The 15,246-nt window shown below is 39.3% G+C and overlaps 1 protein-coding gene across 3 annotated transcripts in view; it reads right to left on the minus strand.

Moving 5' to 3' along the window:
* Positions 1-1,119: 1,119 nt before the first annotated feature.
* The window catches only part of OTOA (otoancorin), a 34,041-nt gene continuing 19,914 nt past the window's right edge, over positions 1,120-15,246 (minus strand). The window contains exons 20-28 of one of the 3 annotated variants that reach the window (XR_016471640.1): positions 12,506-12,693; positions 9,268-9,423; positions 8,186-8,328; positions 7,576-7,712; positions 6,917-7,014; positions 4,921-5,113; positions 3,735-3,825; positions 2,993-3,158; positions 1,120-1,374 (exon numbers count right to left, since the gene is read on the minus strand). Coding sequence is in view for 2 of the 3 variants with exons in the window: in XM_031606625.2 (XP_031462485.2) it covers positions 3,749-3,825; positions 4,921-5,113; positions 6,917-7,014; positions 7,576-7,712; positions 8,186-8,328; positions 9,268-9,423; positions 12,506-12,693 (992 nt within the window). In the remaining variant the exon portion in view is untranslated. Of the gene's footprint in view, positions 1,375-2,147; positions 3,159-3,734; positions 3,826-4,920; positions 5,114-6,916; positions 7,015-7,575; positions 7,713-8,185; positions 8,329-9,267; positions 9,424-12,505; positions 12,694-15,246 lie in introns of those variants that run through there. The other 2 variants (XM_031606625.2, XM_090151490.1) reach the window with 2 other exon arrangements.

Here is a 15,246-nt window from a genome sequence, read left to right on the forward strand (position 1 = left end):
CGTCCGATGACCCCTTAACCATCCTACATCCCATCAGATGAATTAAACAAATAATGCACTGACATACTGCTGGACAGGGCCACTTGTCACATGGTTTAGAACACTGAGAAGAACCTGGTCTATGCAATAGTTAGATCAGACTGTCAACAGTTGGATGTATATCCTGCAGTACGTATGGCAGTGCCTAGCAAACATCAGAATAGGATGAAGTGGAGAGGAGAGCTGCAGTTCTCACAATATGCAGAAAATTAGAGTGTCATGACATGTACGCAGCAGCAGATTTCTGCACTAGAGTCTGTATTTTGTGCTGTTCTCAAATATACATGTTAGAACGTATTACATACATATTAGAACTTAACATTAGAACTTAAGGGTTTAAACAAACGTTGCCCACATCTAAAATAATCAGCAACATTCCTTTTAGAATGAAAGAAAACTTTATAAAAACATCTTCCTGAAGCATATTCTTCCCAAAACCTTGGTGGTCTGAAAAGAGAGGAAGTGTGAGACATCCTTCCCATGAACACATGCCAGTGAAGTGGGCCTTTTGTGTATAATACACATAGGCAAAAGTGACAGGTGATTGTGCCTAGCAATATCACATCATAGTAGGTCTGCATTAAATGAATCTGAGGTTTACAGGAGTAAAAAGGAGAGTATGTGTTTCAGTTTCTTATTAGCAATGGAAGCATGCAAGATTGTGAATGGACAACGGATTACATACATAGAGAGCAGACTACATGCTGAGCTTTTCCAAATCTCTCTCTTCCCCATGTGCTCTCCTCACAGAAATTCATTTTGAAGAATTTAGAGATAGGCATATCATGCACAGTTTTTGGAGAATGAAATTTTTCATCTTTGACCTTCATAAGAGGTACACTGGCAAAAGTAAAATTAAATTTCTACAATACTCATCATCCGAGATGCTCTCACATGGTCACACAAACCAAAGAGGACTTCTCTCATCATGAAGCAAATTCAAAATCCAGTGGGAACTCTGCATTTACATTTTCTCACTACTCTTATAAGAAATAAATAAGCCTTTGACCAAATGTAAATCACCAAAGATATTAACATAATTATTAATAAAAATAATAAATAATCAAGGAGTTTGGCTATTCAAAAGCTCTTGTGCTTGAAAGAAATTACAGCACAGATGGCACAAAACAAAGAGCTCATTCCTGCTCCAATTAAAAGCTGAACTCTTGACTCACATAACTGCAGACAGAGTCACTCCCAGGTACGTTGACAGAAGATTATTTTCAGCTCATATGGATTTTTGAAGCACTTGGTATAGCACAGTCACGTATCTGACTTTCACAGCTGAACTGGAAATGCTGTCTCTTCTTGACTATGACAGTATTTCTCCTGCATCTTCACAGAAGTGTACACAAAATTAAAGTCAAGTAATTTATGGAAACCAGACAACCTTTTAGTGCTTTCACATTTCAATGAGGCAGGACATTTTAAAATGAGAAAACAGATAAGTATAATGTGTTTGATCCATCAAAGCGTTTTTTGCTTTAGTGGGTGCTCACATGTATTTGCTGGGATTTATTTCTATTTAAAGAAAGGCCACAATCTACTGTTTACATGCAGAAAAGGAAATGCAGTGGGGAAAAAGCTGTTATTTTACCATTAGTGCTAGAGAAAAAGTTGAAAGGCAACTTGCAGCACCAGTAGTTCTTCGCTCATAAAATGCAATGTATGTAGTATTGTTTTAACATCATGTCACATTTTCTAGGATTAGAGATAGTCAGAGGCAGTTCCTAAAGCAGCAGATTGCTAAAGGGCAAGATGGAACAAGAAGGGGTGAAAAATGGCAATGCTCTCACTGCTTCCTTTGCCAGTAACAGAGTCCTGAAAATCAGGTTGGCTCCTGCTGCTGCTGCTGCTGCCGGTGTTACAGACCATCTGGAACTGTGGTGGGAGCTGTTAGTCCCAGCAACAGCAAAAGCTCACCCTTCCCCAGCAAGAAGCTGCAGCTGCTTCTCTCCTGCCCTATTCCTATCCTTTCCCAGCTGTAGCAACTTTTCAAATCTGCTTTCAGTGCAAAGAAGCTAGATTTGATGTTTGCCATAAAGAAATACAAATAAAAGTCTGAAAAACATTTACTACAGCACAGCCCTAAATGGAGAAGCTGACCGTTTAAGACTGATCAATATCTTTTTTTTAATTCCAGAATAAGGACTTTTGCAATGGCAAAATGGAAAATGGTACCATGAATTCTTGGCATAAAACCATGCTGATGAACACAAAAGTGTATATTTACATGCAGAGAATTTTTAATTTATCTGTTTTTCCATAGTTTAGAATACTTAGATCTGACATGAAAAGCATTAGACACACAAACTATATACGATTTATACTTATGATAAATTATAAACCTTGTGGAAAGTGCTGGATTGACAGTCCTAGTAGTACATAGTCCCAGTGAACAGTTTTCTCCTACAGTTTCTAGCTGTATCCTTCAACCATGACCAAAGTGGAGGGTCATCTTGTGATGAAAATAATAAGCTTTCCATGGTGCATTTTGTCACATCAAACACAAACAGTACTGCACTGCCCTCTATGCTAACAGTTCTGTGTTGTATACATGCAGCTGTGGGGAATACATTTATTAAAAATGCTTAAATAAGATCACATGACTACTTCTTAGCTGAGCAGGATTTAAACTGCTGTCCCAGAAATGAAGTTATTTTATTGCAACAGCAGTAGCTTTTAGTGTGGCTTCTGATATGTCATACAGAAAGAGCCTCTGTCCTGAGGTTATAAACTATATGAAGAAAATGCAACAGGTGGATTAAAATAGCATGACCAGTAAACCAGAATAAAAAGGACTGGGATAAAATACATCAGTTGCCCATCCTCTGTGTCATTCAGGCTTCTCTCTAACATATAAGCTTATCTTTCAGTAACTTTCTCATGATACATGTAAGGCATTTGCAATTTTGAAATTTGTTCTGAAGTATTTGGAGGGATTCCATCTTACTTGTTAATGGTAAAGGAAAGGAGATATTTCACATCATGATGCCAGATGAAGGCGTTGCTTTTAAGAAATTAACCAGGTTGCACTCAGGCATCTGAGAACCTCTTCATTCTGCTATTTGTGCTAAGCTGCGGATCTTCAGCACCTCCTTTTCATAACCTCCAGAACACTAAAAATCAAAAAGCAAAGAAAAATATTATATTTTTTTACATACCTTGATTTGCAGCCTTAAACTGCAGTGGAATACTAGAGCATTAAGTTTGCTTAACTAGCATTTTTAACTTAAGCCCATCAGTGCTCTTGTTAAATCTTATTATGTTAAAATTATAAAATTCAATAAAATTTAATGGCAACATTCATTCAGCTGGAGGTTATCACAGCACTTGTGGAATCAAATCTTATCAGTGGACTGGAACAAGCAAAATACAGATTAATGCCAACAACATGCTCTAAAAAAATGCACAAATTGATTGGTGTTACATGGAATTTTAAATATACTTTTGTTAAGGCTGGCCTTATAGTAAAGATAAGGTACTTTACTCTTGATTAGAGTCTGAGATAGGCTAACAGAGTTACAAGACACCTCTGCAATACAAATAAAGTTATTCAGAAATTGTTACCTCCATTTTCAAAGCAGAGAGGAGGTCTCAGTCCTTCATCCTCCCATGTTACTGCTAAGCCATCACTATTACATGTGATATAAGTCTCTGTTATAAAGATCCCTCCAACTGAAAACATAACTTACCATAAGCTTAAGATTCATGGATTTAGAAAGGCATGTGCAAGTGTGAACAAAGCACACAACCAGATGCTGAAGCTGCTCAGACTGGGAGCACCTGAAAAGCAGAATGCTTTATGCTTTACTGTCACAACATACTTCAGACTCGTGCTATCCTACCTAAGCCAGCCCAAAGAGGTGTAGCAAATTACAGCATTTCAGTCCTCCTATTTACATTTAGCAGCTCAAAAGATGACAACATTTGGAATGGTCAACTTCTATGCATGGCTCCAAAGAGAAGCATTTCATAGGGGTAGTATGGAATAATAGATATAGTAGGAATAATGAATGAGAAACTCAAGAACTCAGGTGATCTTTGCCCAGAAAACTCCTCCTTGTGGCATATCTACACAAAAATTGTGCCACGTGCACGAGAGATGTGGGCTGACAGCACAGGTCAGCTGCTTCCAGTAAGATCTGCTTTAATTTCAGCAAGGGCATGGTAGCAATTTAGTCCCCCTTACTCCTCTTTTAGCACCTCAGCATTCCTCTCTTTTCTTCAACATCTTATCTCTTGCTTGTAGTAGTGGAAGGAATAATATTTGCTGTCTGATAGTGATAATTTCTCAATGCTGGCTTGACTGTATGTGAACTATCACTAACTGTAAAACATCCATATATACTAAGCAGCATAACTTGCCCAGTATAATTTGCAATATGAAGAAGTAATAAGTTAAACCACTGGAGCCTAGGCTTTTTTTCCCAAAGAGGATGGGAACAGCAGGGAAAAGCAGAGCCCTAGGTCCAGTTTGGATAAAGGTGCTGATCCGCCCCAGTGCTACCTCCTTTCTCATTTGCAGCTCAGCCAACCAGGGCCCCGCACTAAACTTTTAAGGCAAAGAATATGGGAAAGAAGAACTGGGGAAAGCTCACTGTTTCAGCCTATCTTTTACACAAGCTATTGCTTAGCACAGTGTCACCCACTAGCCAGCTGACAGTTTTCCTTCATTATGCTGTGGGTAAATCCAGCAACACCCTTGTAATTCCTCTTGGTCAGGCACATGATTGGTAGTAGGAGTTAAAGCTGATTACAAAATTCACTCTAGCCCTCCTTCACAATACAGGTGTGATCCTGATGGGTGCTGAGATGCACGCTGCACTGATGCACCAGCACCCTCCCCTCTAAGCAGAAGTGGGAAGTGGCTGTACTCACCACCTGGAGCTGGGGGTCGCCTCGACAGTGGTATGCAAGCTGTGGTGGGTGCCTCTGGGCTGTTGGTCCTGGCTCCATCCAGTGCCAGCTGAAGGCTCTGGAGCTGTGATGCACTCAGATGCTCACGCTGTGATTCTGTAACCATAGCAGCATTTTCAGGGCCCAGGTTTGCTATTTGTTCTGGTGACAATGCCTGGGAGTGAAAAAGCCAGAAAAAATCATTTAGACTGCCAATTACAGACAGGTAAGGAATGAGGAGAAATAGCCTTCAACATTGTATTTCTATAGGAAAACTCAATAAAGCTTAGAAAAAGCTCTTTGCTAATTTATTTCACTGGCCATTTGCTGCTTGGCTGTAACAGCCTGAGAAGCTTTCTTTGATAACACTATATTGGACACTGCTTCAATATGTAAAAGGAGTTTCATTTTCCAGTCACTTTTCTGACTTGTGCAAAGACAAATGACACTGTGCCTCTTCTTGCTTTTTTGTGTATTTCCTCTTACATCTGCTCCCAAGCAACCTCTCTTGCATCTATATTTAACCCTTGATTGGAGGTATCAGTAGGGAAAGCAGTACGTTGAAAAATAATATGTTTTAATCTCATTATTGTTTCCTCTTTTAGACTGCAAATCCTCCAAGTTTGGACATACTGAAGTTTGTGTTTAAAAATGAATATGGAAATTTTAATCTTACAGTACTTATGTTACACAGAAATTAACCTGCCATGCATTGGCCATGCTGGATGGCTTCTATTCCAGCTAACAATCTGCAGTCCCAAGAGTTGCAGCCTTCCTGCACAACATGCCATCTCTGCAGCAACAGTTCTGCATCCAGGTTCTACGTTACAAAGGATTATATTTTCCCCTTCCAGGTAGGTCAGACCACAGAACAAATCCTTCCTAATTTTTCATTGTCTAGCAAATGATATGCTCTTTTAAACCTCATAAACTCATGTAAATGCCTGTCATCCAGAAATGCTGAAACGAGCCACTTTTAAACTAAATTAAGGTCCATTATACAATGTAGTTTTTCAAAAATCAAAATCTGAATAATGTATGTAGCACTAAAATAGCATAAAAGCTATGTAAACAAATTCTGCTTTGAGTCTTTCAAATACAGCAAAATGTTCTGGGAAGATCCCCTGTTGTTTTCTAAGTGCATTTTGTATTATCATTACCACTCTTACTAACAAGAAAATATGCTCTTCGCAAGAAATTCTGTAGGATGCCATAGACCTTCACTTTCGCCTGTGTTCCAGACAGACAGTTTGGCTAAGAACATCTCAAGCTTATCTAAACTATCGGTGGTACTGTGCAAAACAGTAATTGTTCAAGGAGTTATTCTCATTTATGGATCCTGACACAGTTAACTATCTGTTTAGCTCATCTGGCCATAAATACATCATTTGACTGAGCATCTGAAAGAGACCAGACTAGGCAGAATATTAATCTTGTCATTGAGTAAAATAAAGTCTGGGCCGATGACCTCAAGATCCACGTTCTAATTTCTGGTCCACATTCAGAATGGCTGTAATTAGATGTAATTCCTTTCTGATCTGTATCTGCTTGTACAATCTGTTCCTCAGAGCTAACACAGGGAAACGTTGCCAGATTTCAGGATAATAAAAAGGCTCTTACCTAAGTCAGCACAGAAATCTGTAGTTGTGATAGCATCTCTGCAAATGTTAATAAACAGAGAAGAAAACTCAGATCTGAATACAGTGCGAAAAGAAAGAGTCCCTTCTGTGCTTTCTGACCCCAGGTCTTTGCTTTTTCTCTGATATGCATTCCGAGGAAAAAACAAAGCTTGCTTAACATGTTTTATGCTCATCACAAGTACAGATAACACAGTTTAAAGTTAATGTTTTAGATCCCTGACTGTCTCTCAAACCATAGAAAAAATTCTTACTGAAACCTCAAACCAGTTCTGCAGTTTATTTATACCAGAATTAAAACAATAAAAATTCAATTACTTCTTCACTAATAAAGCTCTTACTTGGAAAATTTCAGCAGGTATACTTCTTATTGCTATTGGCTGGAAATACGGCATCAGGTTTTTATCAAAAGCTTTTAATTCATCCTCACTCAATCCACCTGCAAAGGTAATATGTTTTTTTTTATTAGATTGACTTTTAGGGTAACACTTGTGCAAAATATCTAATAAATGTATTTCTTCCATATGTTTCATTGAGGAATACTGGTTCTTAATTTGTTGTTCCTTACATTGTGCTCAAACATTACAAGTCCTTAGCCATTGGTATGGAGCATACTCTATCTGAAGGACCACTAAATAATTCTTGTGCTTGTAAAAGAGACAGTTGAAGGGAGATATGATAAAAATCTATCAAGTCATAAGCAGTGTCATTAGAGAATGCTTCTTCATAGCCTCTTCTAAACCAGGAAGATTTAGGGAGCATTAAGTGAAATTATTGGAAGGCTTTAAAAAAAGCGCAGCGGGAGGTACCTTATGGAGACTACCACAAACCTTTCCTTAGTGCTTAGAAATTGCTGAATGCCCACCCCAGCAGGGTGACTCCTCTCTGGAAAAAATTCATTTTGCCAGTCTAGAAAAACACACCGTTACATGAACCTTTCATTCAACACTTAATAACACTGCCTCACAACTATCACCATCTGCAGTCTGAAATTTGTTACCTGCTATAGTACCAATTTCCTGTAATACAGAGCCATTCCAGCTGGTCGCAGTTCCAAACACAGACTCTGTTATCTTCTTAAACTGCCTTAGAACGGGGGTGCTACACAGCAAGAGGCCAATTCTTGCAACAGCAGCACTGCAAAAGACAAGGTTAACATGAAATGCTGCAATTGCATGCAATACTGAAAGTGCCTGGAATATCGTCTGCAGTAGCAAGAATGTAAACCCATTTCTGAGTTAAAATATATGTACAAACGTTGCAAGCAAATGTTGAATGCTTGGAGCAAAAACCCAGGTTTTACAGAATCATAGAGTTCGGAAGGGACCTCTGGAGATCATCCAGTCCAGCCCCTTGCTAAAGCAGGTTCCCTACGGTAGGTTGCAAGGTCTCTGAGTGCATTACTTGAGTGGTGGGATACAAATGGCAAATTTAAAATGACTGTATTTTAAACAGCCGCTGTATGCTTTCTGTAACAGCTACTGCCTTTCTTAAAGCATTTAGAATGCAAACAAAAAGAGCCATTTAGGCTCTGTAAATCTTCAAGGAAAACAAGTTTGCATTTTATCAGTAGAGATATTAACAATTCTGTTATATTTCAAATGCAGTACCTGAATTCAGCTGTCCTTATGGACATGATTTCTGTGGAGTTCAGAGCACAGAGAATAGCTCCCAATCCAACTAAATCAAAGCTTTTTAGTGTACTCATTGTTTGCCCAGAATCTTCTAGAAAACTTTGCAAAATAGATCTTGCCTGCAGAAATAAGATAAAAGGTGTGAATGGAGTAAATATAATTGAAGATTTTGTTACCAGCAGCCCAAATTCTTACTGGAAGATACAGAGTGTTACAGACGGACCATATGTAATCCTGAGATTTCCAGTGTAATTAATAGGAGTTCTGTCATAGCCTTCAGAAGGAGTGCTGGCATCACCTATTTGAGGTACTTAAGCAGAGCATTTTATACAGCCATTTCCCAAATGCAAGCCAGTTGAAAGAATTCAGTATGTCTTCTCTTGGTCACAAGTAACTACCTCCCTACAAGAAACAGGCATTGAAGTGCCTGACAGAGCTGCCAAATTCAGTTAAATTGCTAGAAAGAAATGCAAATTAATTAATGGGATTGATATGAATTATTTAGGTTTTCTAATATCAGGTTGTCTTGCCTTATATAACTGTCACTTTCTCTCAATTTAATATGAAAATCTATTGATGTAATCAGAAGTTATTCAAAGAAAGGAAGATGAAAGGAACATAGCATCCAAATGGCATACCTGCTATCAGCTTAGGTTTCCAGGGCCATGAATGCTAGGGCTGGGGTGTACACTACCTGTTCAGTGATTACTCTCAGTGAGGAAAGGCCTGCATCTTCCATCAGCAGCATCTCTTCACCAGTGTGAGAGGAGCTGCTGACCTCTTTTATTACTTGGTAGGCAAGAGCTAAGGAATACTGGTCACCACCAGAATTAATACTGTTTGACCACAATTATTACAATTAATAGCGAATGACATCCTCTTGGCCATCTCATTGGCCTGGCAGACATCAGTGCTGACCTACCAGTTCTCATTTGTGGTGACCTCAGCTGAAGGCGACCAGCAGGCAGTGGTAGGGGTTGCTATATTGGTTTCCTAGACAATCCCAGGACTTTAATCCCAAAGGATATATTCAGTGGTAAATTCAGTAACATGCTTACCTGGGCAAGAGTCCATTCTGCTTGTTGACTGAGGACAGAAATGGTGTCAATTGAATGTAAATCTAGCTCTTCAATTTCATTTTCAGTGAGTGCCAGTGCAATACGTCCCAGAGAAACAATATGGTAGCTCTTCCAGCCTAGCAGCGACCCCCAAACCTTTAGAACAGATTCATTAATTTATAACATCTGTTAAATCATTGTGAATCTTTCTCTAGGTATGCCATTCCTCAAACACTTCTTTTTAAAAGTCCCAATACCTGATATATGCTTCTTCACACACAAAAGGCAGAGATTAGATATTGTGAGGGTAGGTACGGAAGTAATAATGGTTACTTTATCTAAAATATCAAAATCAATGTACTCATATTGATGAGTTCCTCTTCTAGCTTTATTTGTGGCACAGTTACAGTACAGATTCAAAAACTGTCACAGACCAGCCCCAAGAAAGTTGTAATTTCAGGAAAAGATCTGCCTGAATAAGGAATAATGAATGGCCATCAAGAGCTAAACCTGCAGAGCTCAGAACTATTGACTGCATTTAGTTGGGAATTACAGAAGATGGGAGTCAGTGGTCAGTATCTCAAAGGCCAATTGCCTTTGAAGAGAAAAGACAGTGGATTTTGGCTGATGGAAGTAATTTGAACAAGACAGCTATATGTTGGGAAAAAAAAAAAAAAAAAAAAAAACGAATTCCCTTGAAAGGTCTCAGACACCTGAGCATCTTTGCCTGATGTCAGTCAGCACAGGAGAGTTTTCTCATATGAGATTGTGTGAACAACTCCATATAGAGAAATGAATGTAAATGCACAGTCCTGGGCTAAGCTGCCCACTCCATGCAAGTATTTTTTCCATTTTCAGAGAGCTGATGTTTGCCGTACAACTCACAGAACACAAAGGGCCACATCTCTGGAGTAAGGTGCTCTTCCCCAGAGTTGGGGGCTGTGTGCTGATTGTGCCACACACACCCTGGAGATGCCCCAGGACTGTGGAGGTGTTCTGTCTCAACTATAACTCTCAGGGTAAGGATTTGTTTAAGACAGTCTTTGCCAGACCCTCACCTTCTGACTGAGTATCCATTAGATCTTTTATGTCAGTTTTACAGTCTCATAAAGAAACAGAAAATAGCCCAAGTCTGGGAAATTTCAGTCTTCTCCAAAGAAAAGACACAGCAAAAAGCATTAGCTCAGTTTAATGCTACTAATTCTCTAGCTTAAGAGATACACAAAACACATACAGTTAAAAATGTTGTGTGCCTGTTTCCTGATATAGGTCATAAAATACAGAATCTGAGCAGTTTCATAAATAGCATTATTCGTGCTGAAGCAATCTCAGACATAATGGTATAAATAACACAGTGTATGAAAACCGAACCTCTCCTTTGTCCTTATTCACCTAGAGACTACAAAACCATACATCTGTTACTATCATGGAGCCTGGAGACCTTCCACTTCCAAGTGAGTTAAGCTGCTTACTTCCATCAAGACCCAATCTGATAACTAGAATTTCTGAATTAGTTTGTAGCCATGAGTAGAATGCAGTTTATTTTAGAGGAAATAAATCAATTTAGGAGAAATCAAATCTGGCTTAATCAAACCTTTAATCATAGATGCTCTTCGGTTAATAATAAAACAGCATCTTCTGCAAGTAATTTCAAAGAGCTGTAGTTCCTTTGCCTGTACTGATTTCTCATGCTTGGTGTTGAGTGTAATAGCATGTTGCATCTGACAGATTAATATACAGTCTGTCCTTGTCTAGCAGTAGTCTGTCGCACCAATACTCACAATGACCAAATATACAAAATTCAGAGCACTACAAATCTGTGCATCTTTGAGTTGAATATAGGAGCATATCAACCTTGCTGACAATTTCTCCAGAGCAGATAACACTCTGCAACCACACTATTATGCTGCACTCTGTAAAATAGTTTCAGTTTCTACCACGTCAGACGAGCATTAGTTTTATCATGCTCTAGAATTATTTTTACTTTTCCTTTTCCCACCCACATGCCTCCATGTTGACAGAGGGAGGCAGATGGACAAATGTATTTGATGCAGTGAGCTGCAGAGACACAGCTGCAGAGTTACAGTCAGACACCTGGCTAGTGCCCCTTCTTTTCACACACCTGTAATTTGGGAGTTTTAAAAGATGTGCTGCTCTGCTAGAAACAACTGCACTTTTGGATTATCTACCCAAAGCTCCACTGCTTTGGCTGCAACTGCCACTGTACAAAGATGCTGTCCAGGCTTACTTAGGCACAGTCTTCAGATCTCCAAGCATCTGCACTTGTCCTACTTGCAGCTAACTGCACTTGTAGACACTTCCTAACCTTGTTCTGTCATAACAATCCAATGGAACCTAAAAATGACTTCTAAAATATTGTATCATTTTGACAGAATGGGATTCAGGAAAAGCTAGCCAGGGAGAGATGGAGGCAGAGAGGAGACAACTTCCATCAGATACTGGTGACATGAAGCTGGAGACAGCCCGGGCACGCTAACCTCTTCATCTCTGGTTCTTCTGAAACCAAAACAATAGCTATGACTGCATCCTAAGGCTTTTCCTGGCTAAAACACGTCTACTTTGGAACAATACCAGCAAGCAGAAAAAGCAGGTGACCTCCAGGAGGAATGCATCGCCAGTCTTAGCAGTGGGTAAGGTCTGGCTTCTAGGAGCCCACAGCTAACCAAGTCAGCACTGCACAGAGCCCACACACTCTGCTGGTGCTTTGCCCCTAACACAGGATACAGTGCTGGCAGCACCCAACTCTGTCCTATGCTCTGGCATGCTCCACTGGCACCACACACGCCCAAGGCCCAGGGCAGAGACCTGTTGCTTACCCTCCAAAGTATCCTCTCTTTCAGTCAGTTTGGTTTTATTACACTGTAAACTGTATTTAACGTGGATGTAGACACTTGAACGCTCTCAGCTGAATTCTCAGCAGGCTAACCAACAACCTACAGTAAAGATTGTTGGTTTTTTTTTTTAATTATAAAAGAAAAGGGAGAAGCAAGCAACTGAAAAGCCACTGAAAAGCAAAACTGCAGCCAGTAGCTCAGAAAAACTTGCCTCCTGACTCTAAAACAAAGCAATAATCTTCTCATGTTATTTTTCTAATGAGCAACATATATTCCTGAAGCAGTAGGGATATCAGCATAGCACAGTTACTTTAGAACTGCATAGTTCAGTAGCAGAAAGATCAATTATGGATTAAGTTTTCTTTTACATACAAGACAGTTACCTGCTTGGCTTTTTCCTTCAAGGCCATAAGTTGGGAGTTGTTAAAACCAGAGACAGTCCCAAGAAGTTCCACATTTTTGTCAAAAGTCCCTGCATCCATGCATTTCAGTTCCTGAGCTGACCAATAGACATTTGCTTCTGCTAACTTGATAATTTCATCTGAAGAAGGGGCTCTGGTTCCCAGGCAATCTGAGGGGGGAAAAAAAAAAAAAAGTCAAATAGTAGGAGTATTTTTCAAAGAGACCAAAATAAAGAAATTTAATAGGAAAATTTAAGAGTTAGCAGGCTCATGGACTACGAATTAACTGCAACCAAGGTAATATTAATTATCTCACAATGAAATAATTTCCTTAAATATTTGCATCATTGATATCTTGGATATAAAACTATAATTTGCCTAGTTTGTGAGGCTTAACTACATTTTTTGTCCTTCAAAGGCAGTGCATGCTGGAAAAGAAAAGTAGTGCGTATTTCAGAGCTGTTACAATACAAGATGCTATAATAAAACTAAAATCTGAAGGCACACAATGCTGAGAGCAGCCGAGATCTTCCAAGTTTTTTTCAAGACCAGTTGCCTAAAGGAATCAAACTCAGATCACTGAGATGGCCTCAGTGGAAGTCTCCATCCAGCTCCAAAGCTGCTCAGAAAAATTAAAATGTATTTATAGATCGTGGGTGAATGAACTCTTCTACATTCAACCAGTTTGTTTCTGAATCCAGTTCAGCAGGAAACTATTGGACACAAGAGATCCCTTCACGCTGAAGTACCCTGACAGAGATATACAGCTTGTAAAACTTGCCTGACATTTAAGCAAGGTGGAGACAGCAACTGGATGTGTCACAGAAGCATGGCGCTTGTTCTCCATGTCAAGCGAGTTGTTAAAATGTCAGGAACGAGAGAAAGAGTCTCACTTACAGCAGAACTGTTTGAACAGTTGACCTGCATTTTAAGATTTGATTTATGGGCAACTTCTGGCCCCATGCATGATCAAATGAGAGATTTTCCACTGTGTGTTTTAACAAATCCTGGTCTTTCTTGGTGTAATCTACCTCTCATTTTGATGGAAAACAGAAATTAGAGTCGTAAGTGCTTGCTTACTGCTCTCACTCTCCTGGCACTAATTTAGGAAAACCTTATTAAACGATTATCTAAACCAAACCTGAAGATATGTAGAGATTATATGGCCATTACCAGTAAAATGCAAGAATTCCACAGATGCTGCATCAGAGCTAAGCTCCCCGAGATAAATAAATTGAAGTGAGGATGTATAAAGTAGATTTGTACTATGAAAGCAGGCAGGAGGGATTTATTTGCATCAAAGGAAGCTGCAGTAGTGGGTAGAACATTGAAAAGACTGAATCTGTTGAGCAAACGAAAACGTTGTTCAGTTTGCACTGTACCAGCTGACGTTCTGCTCTCCCTGTACATGCCTCCTGTGAAGCTGCATTGTTTCACTTTCCCCTTCTGCAAAAGGTCAGCTTTTCTCATCTAAATACTGCTCAGTACAGTTCCTTTCCCCAAATCATAAAAACCTTGCTTTTTTTTCTTGGAAAAATAAAACACTGATTTTATTATTTGCAATGCACAAGATACACTGACACAGTTTACAGAGGGAAATACTAATTAGAGTCCTGGCTTTGCTTCCTGTATCTGATGCTTCTTCATTCTTTCTTCTGCTCTACATAATTATATTTAGTTTGATGAAGAACATATTACATAGATAACATATTATAACATCATCTGTTAGTTAAGCGACCTGAATTCTTTTTCCACTACTGCTGCTGCTTTCTGGTAGCATCTCAGACATGCAATTCCTGAATTTTCCCTCATATGCTCCAATTTGCCTTAAGCATCACCTTTGTTTTTCCCTTGGTATAGGCACAGATGTATGAACTGTCACTAGCAGTTATTGCTGTTATTACTATTTGCTCACAACCAGTAGGAGATGTTAAATAGCAGGTTGGCATCACGCAGAGCATCCATGTTATCCTAGAGCCATTCTTCTAATACTGCATTTTTTAATAATTTAGAAACTAGCCATAAAACTTCATTCCTTACTGAAACTATGATGTGAGCTATGTGGAGATTATGCTTGGCAACAGTACTTCAACACCACGCTTGAAGAGCAGAAATATTTCTTGTTGGACCAGCACAAACAATTCCTTCATTTTCCATCTTCTAGGCCCATTCCAGCTGCACACTCTGAGTGCAGAGTGAGCAGCCTTGGAACCCTATTATCTTTTGACAAAGGCCATTAGCTGGCAGGTTTATATTGGCCTTACAATGCAGATGAGACAGCTCTGCAACTGCACTGGATGTGAGCTTGATCAGAGTGTTTGGGATTAGTGGTGTTGTCATCAAGTTCTAGAGAAACATCTGTAAGGACATAAATGTCTTAATAATTAATGATTTGATGGTTTACTACTTCAGAGAAGAGTGAATTTGATCCATATAGCTGGACTCTGATACTCTATTAGCTTGATCCTGCTTTTTTAGAGCATGATAATTTGTAATTACTCCTCTGCTCAATAGAGGTCATGGTTTTGTTCAGCCCATGCAGAAATACAGCTCTGTAGAACACTATCTCCTGTATATGAATACAGAATTGTAAGGGATTTCACAGCCATCATCCAGAGTTGCTGTTATATAACTGGGAGGATTTCCATGGAGGCACAGGGGCCTGATGAGAGATTGGACCGTTAGGCAGAACTGATAGGTAGGTTTTCAAAGGCAGTCAGTAC

The sequence above is a fragment of the Phasianus colchicus genome, chromosome 16 (assembly GCF_987193195.1).
Source record: "Phasianus colchicus chromosome 16, bPhaCol1.hap1.1, whole genome shotgun sequence".
Taxonomy (NCBI): Eukaryota; Metazoa; Chordata; class Aves; order Galliformes; family Phasianidae; genus Phasianus; species Phasianus colchicus.